General features: G+C 45.1%; 1 protein-coding gene across 3 annotated transcripts in view; it reads right to left on the bottom strand.

The window, feature by feature from the left end:
- Positions 1 to 15,149, bottom strand: part of UCK2 (uridine-cytidine kinase 2) — an 87,879-nt gene extending 72,730 nt beyond the window's left edge. The window contains exon 1 of one of the 3 annotated variants that reach the window (XM_063625039.1): positions 14,677 to 15,149. In XM_063625039.1, coding sequence (XP_063481109.1) covers positions 14,677 to 14,775 — 99 coding nt within the window. In that variant the 5' untranslated portion in view covers positions 14,776 to 15,149. Of the gene's footprint in view, positions 1 to 14,276; positions 14,650 to 14,676 lie in introns of those variants that run through there. The other 2 variants (XM_063625037.1, XM_063625038.1) reach the window with 2 other exon arrangements.
- Between the last annotated feature and the right edge of the window lie 828 nt (positions 15,150 to 15,977).

Here is a 15,977-nt window from a genome sequence, read left to right as displayed (position 1 = left end):
GATTAAAAGTGGCCAAACAGGGATGTTAACACAAGCCTGGCTGACTCCAAAACCCACGCACGTTCTCCACTCCATCAAGCTTCTTGGGCTTACCTCAACAAGGAAGCATTTTCTGAGCAAACCAGGGATTCTCAATCTTAACTTGAAGTGGAGACATTATAAAGCTTCAATTCTATCACACCAAAAAAAAACACCTTAAACTCCACCAAGACCCAGCAAGCAGAGCCTCTTGGCAGGCTAGGACTGAGTTCTTCCCAGAAGACAGGTCCAAAACACAAGCTTTTCCACCTTAACAATGGATGTCTCCTGACCCCTTCCTCCAGAAACCAAATAGCCAATCTGATGCCCACTTCAGCTTGTGTCCTCCCTCTATAGTCAGACAAGGAGGGCTCGCTCAGCTTGCATTTCCTTCCTGAAGAGTATTCACTACCTCTCTTGTTCAAACACTACGTATCACTCAATATTCTATTCCTTCTGCTCTCAAATGTTTACTTTCTCTACAAAAGGAGGTAGAGAAAAACATAGCCACCGACTAATTAAAAAAAGCATCTTACCTCAATTAAAAAAAAAAAGCATTGAGTTAAACAAAATAGGTGATAGTTCTTTAAGAGCTTGACAATACGAATTTAAAGTTAAAAGTTTAAGTTAAAGTCACTCTCTGATTTTGTTTTCTTTCTTTTTTTTTTTTTTTTTTTTTGAGACAAAGTCTCGCTCTGTCACCCAGGCTGGAGTGCAGTGGCGCGATCTCAGCTCACTGCAATCTCCGCCTCCCTGGTTCAAGTGATTCTCCTGCCTCAGCCTCCCGAGTAGCTGAGATTACAGGCACCCGCCACCATGCCCAGCTAATTTTTGTATTTTTAGTAGAGATGGGATTTCACCATATTGGTCAGGCTGGTCTCGACCTCCTGACCTGAGATGATCTGCCCATCCCGGCCTCCCAAAGTGCTGCGATTACATGCATGAGCCACCGCACCCAGCCTGATTTTTTTTTTTAATGCACCACTAAACAGGCACCTAAGCCACCTAGCATGCACACTTAAGAGACCAAGCTCAGTGACTGACAACGTGCCAGCAATCTTATCCAGGTGATGGTACCCCAAGAGGAAATACAAATGTGAACAGCAAAGGGACAGCTATCCACATCCCCCAGCAACAGGTTTAATGTTAAAACTAGTATTAGAAGCAGTAACCGAGCAAAGTAACTCATTCTTCAACCATTCAACAGATATTTGAGTGTCTAATGTTTACAATTTTAAATAGAGTGATCATGAAAAGGAGACACATGAGCAATACTTGAAGGAGGGAAGGTGGCTAACGATACTGATATCAAGAGATGCCCTGGCAGAATGAACAGCCACTGCAAAGGACCCATTTCTAGGGCCCTCCCGATCTTGTTGTAGACTTAATTTACTAGGAGTAAAATGGGAAGCCACTGCAAAGTTGTATCAGAGCAGGGAATTATCCAACTTTCATTTTCACGGGATCACTCTGGCTGTTATGAGAATAGAATGTGTATACAAAGAAAGAAGAGAGAGATGGGTCAGGAGACAACTGCAATGATGCAACCGACAGATGATGACGACCTGGACCAGGGTAGGAGCAAAGGAGTGGAAAAGTGCTCAGGCTGCAGATATGTTGTGAAGGCAGGGCCAACAGGATTTCCTAAGGCAATGGATCCAAGTGACTTAGCGATTATGAACGCAAACATGTTTGAAGACTACAGTCCAAAGTCAACACTCTTACCAGCCCATTCTTCATAAGCTCTTTCTAGACAGCCTGAGAGGCTACAGAAGAAATAAAGAGTAGTCAAGGATAACCCCGAGGTTTTAGGCCTGAGCAACTAGAAAGATGAAGCCGTCATCAACTGAGATGGTGAAGGTTAAAGACTGAGCATGTTTAAGGGGTGAGACAAGGAGTTCAGTATTGGAAATGTTGAGATTCCTATGATACACGGAGTTTGAAAAAAAAATACTTTTTTTTTTTTTTTTTTTTTTTTGAGACGGAGTCTCGCTCTGTCGCCCAGGCTGGAGTGCAGTGGCGCAATCTCGGCTCATTGCAAACTCCGCCTCCCGGGTTCAGCCATTCTCCTGCCTCAGCCTCTCCGAGTAGCTGGGACTACAGGCGCCCGCCACCACGCCCGGCTAATTTTTTGTATTTTTAGTAGAGACGGGGTTTCACCGTGGTCTCGATCTCCTGACCTCATGATCCGCCCGCCTCGGCCTCCCAAAGTGCTGGGATTACAAGCGTGAGCCACCGCGCCCGGCGAAAAAAAAATACTTAATATTTGGTTATTCTACAAACGTTTGAGAATCTCTTCATCCTTCCTGTTTTTGGACATATGTTAGCTTCAGGCAATAGTGAGGTAAAACAAAGTCCCTGATCCTGAGAGCTCAGTCTAGAGAAGATAGACTAAACAAGCAAGGACCACACAGGGCAAGGGAAAAAAATTCTGTAACTGAGGTCTGTTTAGGATGCTTTAGCAACATAGAAGAGGAGGCCCCAAAAAGAGCAAAAGAGCAACATCTGCAAAGGCTTGAAAGTGACAGTAAGCATACTGAAGGGCCCCAGGACCTTCAGGAAATCTAACTGGTATCCAGTTGAGATGAATGTTAGCAAACGGCAGGGGATGTCGGTCTTTCAGAACACCACCAAAGAAAGCTTACAAATGACTACCACTTACACAGGTTCAGATTCAAGAAGTACTTTGTGTGACCAGTGGTAACAATTACAGGATACTCAAGGCTAGTTACAGAACTGGGAAAATGTAAGGGCTTGTAAGGACCCTCTTCTGTAGATGAATATACAGATACTTAATAAGTAAGTGGCAACAGTGGGCTGGAACACAAGGGCTGTGGTTTGAAAGTGTCCTCCAAAGTTCACGTGTTGAAAACTTGATGCTCAGTGTGGCACTGTTGGGAAGTGGGGCCTGATGGGAGGTGTTTGGATCTTGGAGGCACCACCCTCATGAACTGGATTAATGCCATTATCATGGGAGCAGACTCGTTATGACAGGGGTGGGTTCCTTATAAAAGGAACCTCTTGTTTGAACCTTTTGTGCATGAGGACACGCACTTCCCTCCCCCTCCTCTCCTCCTGCCCTTCTGCCTTCCAGGATGGGATGACCACGACACAGCAAAAAGGCCAGGTGTCAGACACTCAATCTTGGACTTCTTAGCCTCCAGAACTGTGAGAAATAAATTTCTGCTCATTATCAGGTATTCTGCTATAGCAGTACAAAACAGACTAAGACACCAAGCTACCTAAATCAGTTGTCTTCAAACTAGGGTACGTGAAAACTTCCTGAGTCACATGAAAGCAAGCATACCCTTTCACAATCAGGCTTCTCCCACTTTACAAAATAAAGGCCCATCACCCCTCCATTCTGAATCCATGCAAAAACGTGATCTAAAATACTTGAGCTGATACTGGAAGATGAATGACTTAATGACTGAATAATAATTCCTTTTACAAGTCTGGAGGTTTCCAGTTTTCCTGCTTTCTACAAAATTAGAGATGATTCTTATACACCAATAACAGACAAACAGAGAGACAAATCATGAGTGAACTCCCATTCACAATTGCTTCAAAGAGAATAAAATACCTAGGAATCCAACTTACAAGGGATGTGAAGGACCTCTTCAAGGAGAACTACAAACCACTGCTCAATGAAATAAGAGGATACAAACAAACATTCCATGCTCATGGGTAGGAAGAATCAATATCGTGAAAATGGCCATACTGCCCAAGGTAATTTATAGATTCAATGCCATCCCCATCAAGCTACCAATGACTTTCTTCACAGAATTGGAAAAAACTACTTTAAAGTTCATATGGAACCAAAAAAGAGCCCAAATTGCCAAGCCAATCCTAAGCCAAAAGAACAAAGCCAGAGACATCACGCTACCTGACTTCAAACTATATTACAAGGCTACAGTAACCAAAACAGCATGGTACTGGTACCAAAACAGAGATACAGATCAATGGAACAAGAACAGAGCCCTCAGAAATAATGCCACATATCTACAACTATCTGATCTTTGACAAACCTGACAAAAACAAGCAATGGGGAAAGGATTCCCTATTTAATAAATGGTGCTGGGAAAACTGGCTAGCCATATGTAGAAAGCTGAAACTGGATCCCTTCCTTACACCTTATACAAAAATTAATTCAAGATGGATTAAAGACTTAAATGTTAGACCTAAAACCATAAAAACCCTAGAAGAAAACCTAGGCAATACCATTCGGGACATAGGTGTGGGCAAGGACTTCATATCTAAAACACCTAAAGCAATGGCAACAAAAGCCAAAATTGACAAATGAGATCTAATTAAACTAAAGAGCTTCTGCACAGCAAAAGAAACTACCATCAGAGTGAACAAGTAACCTACAGAATGGGAGAAAATTTTCGCAACCTACTCATCTGACAAAGGGCTAATATCCAGAATCTACAATGAACTCAAACAAATTTAGAAGAAAAAAACAAACAACCCCATCAAAAAGTGGGTGAAGGATATGAATAGACACTTCTCAAAAGAAGACATTTATGCAGCCAAAAAACACATGAAAAAATGCTCATCATCACTGGCCATCAGAGAAATGCAAATCAAAACCACAATGAGATACCATCTGACACCAGTTAGAATGGCAATCATTAAAAATTCAGGAAACAACAGGTGCTGGAGAGGATGTGGAGAAAAAGGAACACTTTTACACTGTTGGTGGGACTGTAAACTAGTTCAACCATTGTGGAAGTCAGTGTGGCGATTCCTCAGGGATCTAGAACTAGAAATACCATTTGACCCAGCCATCCCATTACTGGGTATATACCCAAAGGATTATAAATCATGCTGCTATAAAGACACATGCACATGTATGTTTATTGTGGCACTATTCACAATAGCAAAGACTTGGAACCAACCCAAATGTCCAACAACGATAGACTGGATTAAGAAAATGTGGCACATATACACCATGGAATACTATGCAGCCATAAAAAATGATGAGTTCATGTCCTTTGTAGAGACATGGATGAAACTGGAAACCATCATTCTCAGCAAACTATCACAAGGACAAAAAACCAAACACCGCATGTTCTCACTCATAGGTGGGAATTGAACAGTGAGAACTCATGGACACAGGAAGGGGAACATCACACTCCAGGGACTGTCGTGGGGTGGGGGGACGGGGGAGGGATAGCATTTGGAGATATACCTAATGCTAAATGACGAGTTAATGGGTGCAGCACACCAACATGGCACATGTATACATATGTAACAAACCTGCACATTGTGCACATGTACCCTAAAACTTAAAGTATAGTAATAATAAAACAAAATAAAATAAAAAATTAGAGGAGATGAATGGCAAGCTAGTTGATTCAAAAAATTCACTGTATTTTCACATATAATTTCTAAGGTAAAAACTGAGTCTGAGTGACCTTGATATAACAATATTCTGTCCATTTCCATCTACTTATTTATGTCAACACGGTTCCTTAAAGCTTAGATCTATATAAATGAAAAATCTTAATCTAGTATTAAATAGTAATTATCCACAGAATCATCAAATAATTGGGGGTGGAAGGCTCTATCTCATCAAGATGCTTTCTTCAAAAAAATGTATAATATATCCATTTGGGTTTTTTTTGTTTTTTTTTTTTTTTTGAGACGGAGTCTTGCTCCTGTCACCTAGGATGGAGTGCAGTGGTGCAATCTCGGCTCACTGCAACCTCTGCCTCCTGGGTTCAAGCGATTCTCCTGCCTCAGCCTCTGGAGTAGCTGGGATTACAGGCACCAGCCACCACGCCCAGCTAATTTTTGTATTTTTAGTAGAAATGGGGTTTCCTCATGTTGGCCAGGCTGGTCTTGAACTCCTGACCTTGAGGCCTGCCTGGGCCTCTCAAAGTGCTGGGATTACAGGTGTGAGCCACCGCACCCGGCAGTATCCATTTGTTTTGATGAATTTTATACTAATAAGTACAGTAGTAATGCAATCCAAAAGAAATAAATACTTAGATTCATGAGAACAGGAAATAAAATTTTAATGTATACTTCTGTCACATGTGATAGAATGACCAATAAAATATTTTCAAGCATAAAAATAAATGAAATTAAATTAATATTTTGCAGGGGAAGTGGAACTGAAATATGATTGAGGAAAAAAGAAAAATGAACATTTCTGACTCAAATAAGAGCTTGTTCATCTACATGTTTTAAAATGTATGACAATAGGTCAAATTATTAGAGATTTAGAGCCCATCAGATACATTTAAAAGAATAATGAAACAATTGTTGTTTTTAAGTGTATATTTACAATATATCAGAAATTACTTCCTTTTCAACTCTTTACTTATAATGAAAAAAAACTGATGTCAAAAATATGTGATGGGGCCCAGTACAGTGGCTCTTGCCTGTAGTCCCAGCACCTTGGGAGGCCAAGACAGGACGACTGCTTGAGGCCAGGAGTTTATGCCAGCCTGGGCAACATAGTGAGACACAGTCTCTAAAATAATAATAATAACTAATTTTAAAAATACATATTTTTACAACATATAAAAATACATATTTTATAACATATAAAATGTATAATATTTTATAACATATAAAAATGTATATATTATATGTGCAAAATGGGATGAAGAATTCTCCAAAATTCTCTTAGTGGTTACGAATACAAAAATGTCCTTTAGACCATAGTCCAAAATCAGCACTGTTATCAGCCCATTCTATCACAAGCTTTCTCTAGACAGCCTAGGAGACTAGAAGCCTGCAAAGGGCAAAGACAGCGCTCATCTCCACTCCCAGGGAAAAGCAATCCCAGAGACATAGAACTTTGGACTTCTAGAGGACAGGCGAGGGAAAGCAGAGCATGCTAGCTGAGATGACAAAACAGCCCTTGCTCCCTGCTAGTCAGCCAAAAAAAAAAGGTAAAAATGTCAGACCAAATAGCATACTTACAGGCTGAATAAAGAAATAAAGAAGCACAACTCTACAACCCACACAAAATTTTTATGTTTCTGCCATGTATGTACCAGGCAAAATTCTTACCAAACACTACATTGGACAGGAAGAAAAAGTACTGCTTGCTGGTCACCTGTCCCATAGGGTACTGAAGGTTAAGTGTGGGCATTCACAGAAATACTGATTTTCCTGTAGTTTCACAGGGAGAAACCAAGTAAAAACAACTGCTTTAAAAAAAAACAAAAAAAGAAAGAAAAAAACCCATGTTATGGAAAGAGTATTGCTAATAGCAAGTTGGCAAAGCAAACTGAATTTTTCAGAGTCGTCACCTTCTCTCATTGTTCAAAATTCTCAGGCATACATTTAGAACCATTGCCCCCTCATCCAATCAAATTACCACTTATGAGGCCTGAAAGCCTAATGCTGGAGGGCTGTATATGGTTCTTTATACTTTTCAGGTTATTATATTAAATTGTCTACTAATTGTACTTTTTTTGTTTTTTTCTGAGATAGGGTCTTGCTCTGTTGCCCCAGGTTGGATTGCAATGGTGGGACTAAGGCTCACTCCAGCCTCAACCTCCCAGGGCTCAGGCAATCCTCCCACTTGAGCCTCCCAAGTAGCTGGGACTACAGGATGAAAATTTTCTAGCTCGTTTTAACGAAAAGCCATAGCATCACTGGAGGATGGGAATATCGTGATTTAGTAAGTACTACAAAATGATGACTTTCCTCTACTTGGATCTTTTTAGGGGTAACTTTTTCAAATATGATAATCATTAAATAAAAATTCAGAAGACTAAACTTAGAACAAAACCTTCAGTCTTGAATGATCACCAAAACTAACACCACCAAGGTCATCCAAGACTCACCAAGTATTAAACAAGATTTTTAAAAATAAAATGTCTTTCAATCTTCAGTCACAAATAAAAAATATTTTAGTATCAAAAGATTTTAAACCATTAAAGAAATTATGTTTCTAAATGTTTCCTTTTTCTCATTTTTTTATTCCTACTTTGTATGTCATAATTATATATGGGTTATGCTTATATATTTTATATATATGATGAAAAGATCAAATGCTTTCATGACAAATCAGCTTAATGACTGAAATGGTTTAATGGACACGAAAGCATACAGACATATGCATACACACTCACTTATAAAAGTATACTCTCAACCCTTTTTTATTGATTTTAAAATACTGAAATACAAATCTAAGATTTAGAGACCGTAAGTAGTTCCAACAGCACCATCACAGAGCCCACTAGCAAAAAAGGTCAGGTCTTCAGCAGTGAAATTCCCAAAGACAATCTGTCTCCATCACAGAACCTCATAAAAGCGAGATTTGGCAAAGAAATGACATGAAAGCAAATGCTATGTAGTGAACTGGTAGGTGACCACAGACAGAGTGAGCATCAGAAATCATACTTCAAAGACACTCAAGGAACAAAGAAGAAATACAGCTTGAGGAAAGGCAGCAGGATAGGAACTACTGGAGGCAGCCAGACCCAGGGTTTCTTCTTCATTCTACCAGACATCGTGCTAGGCATGGCTCAGTGAACAAGCAGGAGTGTTTCAGGCAGAGCAGACAGCAAATGCAGACATCCTTGGCTGGGGGAAAGCCTGCCATGCCAAGAGTGGGCGTGGCTGGACTAGCTAGAGTAAGGGGGAAAGGGAAGGAGGTCTGAAGGGCCAGATCACACCAGGCCTTCCCAGCCATGGCAACAGTTTGAGGTGACGGAAAACACACAATGCCATCTCTGAGAAAAACAGCAAAAGGACCAAACCAGCGCCACAGTCCTGGGAACACCTGATAGGAAGGTGTGGAATACGTGATCTGGCTGGATGGGGATGGCGACTGAGGTTCCAGAACAGGGCAGTGGGCACCGACATGGGTCAGCACATTCTGAAGCATTCCAAAAGCAGATGCTGACTCACGGCCAAGCCACACTGAGGTAGCAGTCCACACCTCAGAGAGGACGGCATCTCCTGTCTTATCCTATATTGGTCACACACAGGCCAACCTCCCTAAAAATACTCACACGAAGAGGCCACTGCTTGTGGAGAAAGTTCAAAACAGGTACAGATTTTAAGAAAAAAAACCAGCCGGGCACAGAGGCTCATGCCTGTAATCTCAGCACTTTGGGAGGCTGAGGCGGATCATGAGGTCAGAAGATGTGACCAGCCTGGCCAACACGGTGAAACCCCGTCTCCACTAAAAATATAAAAATTAGCCAGACATTGTGGTGGGCGCCTGTAATCCCAGCTACTCGGGAGGCTGAGGCAGGAGAATCGCGGGGGTTGTAGTGAGCCGAGATCCCTGCACTCCAGCCTGGGTGACAGAGCAAGGCTCTGTCACAAAAATAAATAAAAAATAAAAAATGAAACCCTAGATCCTAATCCCAGTCCTACCACTAAGTCAAAAGTTCCCCTAACCTCATCTTCCATTGTCATCTACCAGTAGGGAAGACACGTGCCTGACTTCAAAGGGAATAGATAATCAAATGGTTTAATGATAAAGTGACTTGGTGATAAAAACAGTGGAAGAAGGCCGGGCGCGGTGGCTCACGCCTGTAATCCCAGCACTTTGGGAGGCAGAGGCGGGCGGATCACGAGGTCAGGAGATCGAGACCATCCTGGCTAACACGGTGAAACCCCATCTCTACTAAAAATACAAAAAATTAGCCGGGCATGGTGGCAGGTGCCTGTAGTCCCAGCTACTCGGGAGGCTGAGGCAGGAGAATGGCCTGAACCCGGGAGGCGGAGCTTGCAGTGAGCCGAGATTGCACCACTGCACTCCAGCCTGGGCGACAGAGCGAGACTCCGTCTCAAAAAAAAAAAAAGAAATACAAAAAACAGTGGAAGAAATTTATAAACAGTAAACTGCTAAGGACAGAGACCTTCTCTCATGGTTCCTTAAATCCTTATTTCCCCCTCAATCCCAAGCACTTAAACAGGTTAAATAAGACAAAGTATTCTCTCACAGAACACATACTCTACTGGAAGACGCAGTCAACAAATAAGCATAAGACAAGAAAGATATGGTAAGTCTATGGAAGCAGAAGAGAGAAAAAATAATTCTCATTAAGGAAATGGGTAACAAAGCTCCCTCAAGAAAGTATTAACAGAGCTGAGCCTTAAAAAGACTAAAGGTTGGCCGGGCGCGGTGGCTCACGCTTGTAATCCCAGCACTTTGGGAGGCCAAGGCAGGCGGATCACGAGGTCAGGAGATCGAGACCACGGTGAAACCCCGTCTCTACTAAAAATACAAAAAATTAGCCGGGCGTGGTGGCGGGCGCCTGTAGTCCCAGTTACTCGGAGAGGCTGAGGCAGGAGAATGGCGTGAACCCGGGAGGCGGAGCTTGCGGTGAGCCGAGATTGCACCACTGCACTCCAGCCTGGGTGACAGAGCGAGACTCCGTCTCAAAAAAATAAATAAATAAAAAAGACTAAAAGCCATTACAAAAAGAAGACCACTGAGCAAAACTGTAAGTGAAGGCAGTTCAGTAAGATGGTCTGTGTGCATTTGGCTGTGTAGAAAAATAAGGCTGGGCACGGTGGCTCATGCATGTAATCCCAATGCTTCGGGAGGCCAAGGCAGGCAGATCACCTGAGGTCAGGAGTTCGAGACCAGCCTGGCCAACATGGTGAAACCCCCACCTCTATTAAAAATACAAAAAAACTAGCCAGGCCTGGTGGCACATGCCTATAATTCCAGCTACTCGGGAGGCTGAGGCAGGAAAATTGCTTGAACCCGGGAGGTGGAGGTTGCAGTAAGCCAAGATGGCACCACTGCACTCCAGCCTGAGTGACAGAGCGAGATTCCATCTCAATAAAAAATAAAATAAAAAATAAAAATAATAGCCTGGGACCATATTCAGGGGCCAAGGGGATTTGTACTGTACTGAAGTGTTTGACCTGTACTGAGCAGTGGGGAGCTACCCAAGGTTTCAAAAAAGGAAAATGGCACAACCAGAGCTATTCCTAAGGAAGACCACTCTGATGGCAGTGTAATGGAGCAGATTTTTCTCGTTTCAGAGGCTATTTTAGTTGTCCAATGAAGAGGTCACAGAACAAGGAACAGGCAAAGATGAAAAGGAAACAGAACGGCACCTAAAAGTCACAGATATGTATGCAGGCAAAGAAGTTTAGCCTGGGTTTTTTTCCCCCTTTTAGTGTTATCACTACACCTGTCCTTTAGAGGGAAATATGAGAATCTGGTTTGGTTTGGTTTGGTTTTGAGATGGGGTCTCGCTACGTTGCCCAGTCTGGAGTACAGCGGCACCATCAAAGCTCACTGCAGCCTCCAAGTCCTAGGCTCAAGCCATCCTCCTGCCTCAGCCTCCTGATTAGCTGGTGGCACAAACCACCATACATGGCTAATTTTTATTTTTTCGTAGAGATGGGGTCTCTCTCTGTTGCCCAGGCTGGTTTTGAAGCCATCCTCCTGCCTTGGCCTCCCAAAGTGCTGGGACTAGAGGTGTGAGCCACCGTACTCAGCCATAATCTTTTTCAGTTTTTGTTCGAGACAGGTCTTGCTCTGTCACCCAGGCTGGAGTGCAGTGGCACAATCACAGCTCACTGCAGCCTCGACCTCCCATGCTCAAGCATTCCTCTCACCTTAGCCTCTAAGACCTGCAGCACCGCACCTGGATAATTATTTTATTTTTTGTAGAGAACAAGTCTCACCATGTTGCCCACGCTGAGAATCTGGTTTTTAACATAGGTCAAAATAATTTTCTTGACCCACCACAATTTTCATTTTATACAGACGGGGTCTCACTATGTTGCCCAGGCTGGTCTCAAACTCCCGGGCTCAAGCAATCCTCCTGTCTCTGCCTCCCAAAATGCTAGGATTATAGGCATGAGCCACCAGGCCCAGTCTTGGACTTTTTTAATAACAAAAATATCAATAATCTTAAAGGATGACAAACTATCAATCATTCGTATGTCAAAAATGTACAAACAAGCTTGGGCAACACGGTGACCTAGTCTCTACAAAAAATAAAGATGGCCGGGCACGGTGGCACACGCCTGTAATCCCAGCACTTTGGGAGGCCGAGGCAGGTGGATCACGAGGACAGGAGATTGAGACCATCCTGGCTAACAAGGTGAAACCCCGTGTTTACTGAAAATACAAAAAAATTGGCCAGGCGTGGTGGCGGGTGCCTGTAGTCCCACCTACTTGGGAGGCTGAGGCAGAAGAATGGCATGAACCTGGGAGGCGGAGCTTGCAGTGAGCCGAGATCATGCCACTGCACTCCAGCCTGGGTAACAGAGCAAGACTCCATCTCAAAAAAATAATAATAAAAAAATAAAGATTAAAAAGCCAGCCCAGGTAGTAGCTCACACCTGTAATCCCAGCACTTTGGGAGGCAGAGGCGGGTGGATCACTTAAGTCTAGGCATTTGAGATCAGCCTGGCAACATGGCAAAACCCCTTCTCTACGAAAAAAAAAAAAAAAAAGTTAGTCGGGCATGATGGTGCAAGCCTGTAGTCTCAGCTACTCTGGAGGCTGAAGTGGGAGGATCACTTGAGCCCGAGAGGTGGAGGGTACAGTAAGCGAAGATCTCACCACGGCACTCCAGCCTGGGCAACAGAGTGAGACCCTGTCTCAAAAACAAAACAAAACAAAACAAACAAACAAAAAAATTAGCCAGTTGTGATAGCGCCAGCCTGTAGTCCCAGTTACTCCAGGTTGAGGCTGAGGCTGCAGTGAGCCGTGACAGCGCCACTTACTCTGGGCTAGGTGGAAATGCGAGACCTTGTCTCAAAAATTAAATTAATAAATAAAAATGTACAACATGCTTTGAAAACTGCAGAAAAACGGACCCTTCCTTTCTTGGGAGTTTCTACACTCTTCCTCCTGGATGAAAAATAGCAGAGAATGAGCCCCTCCCATATTGGCTCACCACCATTCCCACCCCACACTTTACCCAAGTAACACCAAAAGCTTGATTATCAAGTTAGAACAGGTGACGACTGAGAAACACACAAGAACAAGAACAAGAACAGAGTTATCCACCTTTTAGGGTCGCAGTTTTCACCCTCGTGGTAACTAAATTATTTAGATGATTACCAAGATCATTTCGTTTCTAAAAGCTCATATGTAAGTTTAAGCCTCCTCCCCACTTTAGGAGGACTGGACTTCAGCTTAAAATTTGGACCCCACTACATGCCAGGCAGGCATTGTGCTAGGAGGGCTGGGAAAACAGCCATGAACAACAACAACAAAAAATGCTCCCAATCCAACAGGAATATGCCAGAAGAGCAAGAATAATTCTAAAAGAACAGGTAAAGCTTCCTGAAAGGGCTAGCATTCTGGTTTTGCTTTGAATTACTAGTATAGGTCATAGTAAAGAACACATTCAAAAATTACAAATTTTTTTTAAAAGACTTCAAACAGGGAGCACACAGAACAGAAACTTCAGGACCTAAAGCAGGCCGATTCCTAATCCTGGGAGCTAGGGACGAGATCAACTTCACCAATAAATAAGTCCAGCAGTGCCAGCCGCCGTGTCTGGCTGAGCTCCTTGCGCTAAAGTAGTCCAGACCAGGAGGGAAAAATGTAAAACCAAAATGGAGGAGGGGCTACTGACGAGTCGGTTCGGGAGCTAAAAACCTCGTGGCTCTTTCCTCATGGCGCCAACCAGCCTTCCTGCTCTGCTCTCCCCAGTCGGGGGAAGCATCATCCTGCTTCTCCAAACCAGCACCCAGCACCCAGCTCTCAGGATCCCTTGAGGAACCCGTGCTCCAAATGAAGTTGGAAAGTGATAAACGGTGGGAAAAACAAATAGCCACATCTTAAAGGCTGTTAGGGGAGCAAAGAAAGAACCATCTGGGAGGACTCCACCCTTCTCTACCTGCAGAAAAAAACCCGGGTAAAGCTAGGAAGTCATTTCCCTTGTCTCTCCTTGCCTTGCTGATAAAACAAAGGAAACAGGCTCCTAAGAGGGTCAGACACCCATACGATGACCCCCTTCCGTGGATCCAGGACGCGTACGTCCCAGACACCGAAGAGCATGGAGCCAGTACAACTTTCTCATTGAAGCCGACCACGTTTCCTCTTATAACCTTAAAAAACAGAAGCCCCTACTATTATCGTTTCATTGATGTCACGGCACCCATTTGGCTCTGACTTTTAGCCGGAAACCCCTGTAATCCCCAGCCCTTGCGTGCAGCCCCACACGGGGCTCCCCTTCCCCGGGATGCCGCCTCGCGCGTTCCCGCCACCCTCGCCCTCTCGGCCGCGCTTCCCGGCTCGCTCCGCCCTCGGCCCCAGGCTGCGCCGCGGGGCGAGCACGTCTGTGCCAGACCTGGGCTGGGGGTCGTCCATCGGGAGTTCGTGGGGGATCCTGCGGAAAGCCCTCTCCCCCGACACTGGACTGCAAAACAATAAGCATCCGCTTCCCTGCCCTTCCCCCATAGGACCCCGGCCACAAGTTATTAACGCGGGGGGAGAAAAGCGAGGGGAGTACTCCCGCCCTGCAATCGTGGCCGCGTACCCCCGGAACCTCCAAGGCCCGAGTCTTCGCCCGTCCCCGCCGCAGCGCCCCCAGGCCACGCGGGGCGCACTCGGCGCTGGAGCGCGGCCGGGAGCGGAGGCGCGCGGGCCACGCGGTGGCTGCAGCAACTGACACGGCCCGCGGCCGCCGGCACATGCGCCGCCCGGGGACACGAGCCTGGAAGGGAGCGCGGCCCCGGGCCCCACCGTACCTTGCCGCTAGCCGTTCCCCCGCTGACGCCTATAAGGAAGGGCTCGCCGCTGTTGGGCTGCTGGTGGTTCTGCAGGGTCTGCTCGCTGTCCCCGGCCATGGTTCGCGCCGCCCCTCCTCCCGCTGCCTGTGCGAACGGACGCACGCTCCCCGCCCGCGCCCGCGTCGGACTCCCTCCGCTTTCCGCAGCCGCCGCTGGGCGCTGCCGGGGCTGAGGCCGCTGCCGCTCGCCTGCGAGCCGCTCGGAGCCCGGTGATGGGGCTGGGTTTCCCGGAGGAGCCAAGAGCCTTCCTTTGCCCGCAGCGGCTGGGCCGGTTTACATCCCAGGCAGAGGTCAGCGTGATGCTGCTGCTCCAATCCGGGCGGGCAGCGCGCTGCTATTCGCCGAGGCGGAGGCGGCGAGGCGTCTGGCCCCAGCCTCCGCCCCTCCCGGGCCCCGCCGCCGCCCGAGGTCTCTGCAAAAGGTGTGAGCCCGACCTTCCCTCCCACCCGCCCGGTTAACCCTTTCTCCGACGCGCCCTAGCGGACCCTGGGGGAAACAAACAGGCTGTTCTGTATTTTAATTTGGTATGCTACCACCTATTTCAGAAGGGATAAAAAGCTTGAAGGAAATAATAGGCAGATTAAATAAGAAGGAATGGCCCAGGTTTGAGAAGCAAAATTTGAACAAGCTTGAAAGATTAGGGTGGAACAAAGAGTTAATGTCATTTACCCATTATCCAGGCTAAAAACTTGTGTTTCCAAAAAATGAGGGTTCTTTTTCCCTTCTCCCGTTCGCCAAGATAGTATGTCAGCCGCTGGCTTTAGATATTTCCTCTCTTGGAAACCCCCCAGCGGCATCCTTTTTAGCAGGCCTGTCCTCGTGCGACTCTCTAGAGAAGGGCAATTTGAGGGGTTTATCTGAAGGGTGCCCTCCATTGGAAAAGCAATTCCCTTCTAAACCACAGTATCTCAAATCCCATACACTGAGCTTCCTATGGAGTTAGGGTATCTGAAAACATACTGACATTTTGATCCATTAATACCTTCAATTGAACCGGTTTTCCTGAGATTGCCAATCAGTCACTTAGAGAGGCAGTTTCAGACTCCACCTCTGGAGCCAGATTTCTGCATTCACATCCAGGTCCCTGAGCAAGTTACTTAATCTCTCTGTGCTTCAGTGTTCTTATCTGTTAAATGGGAATAATAATGGTAATTACATCCCAGGATTTTTGTGAGAATTAAATGAATTAGTATATGTAAACTTCTCAGAACACTGCTGGTACAGTCTAGGCCCTGTATTAGTGTTTGAAGAGAAAAGGT

The sequence above is a fragment of the Symphalangus syndactylus genome, chromosome 12 (genome assembly GCF_028878055.3).
Source record: "Symphalangus syndactylus isolate Jambi chromosome 12, NHGRI_mSymSyn1-v2.1_pri, whole genome shotgun sequence".
NCBI classification, from domain to species: Eukaryota; Metazoa; Chordata; class Mammalia; order Primates; family Hylobatidae; genus Symphalangus; species Symphalangus syndactylus.
This window is presented reverse-complemented; position numbering and strand designations above follow the sequence as displayed.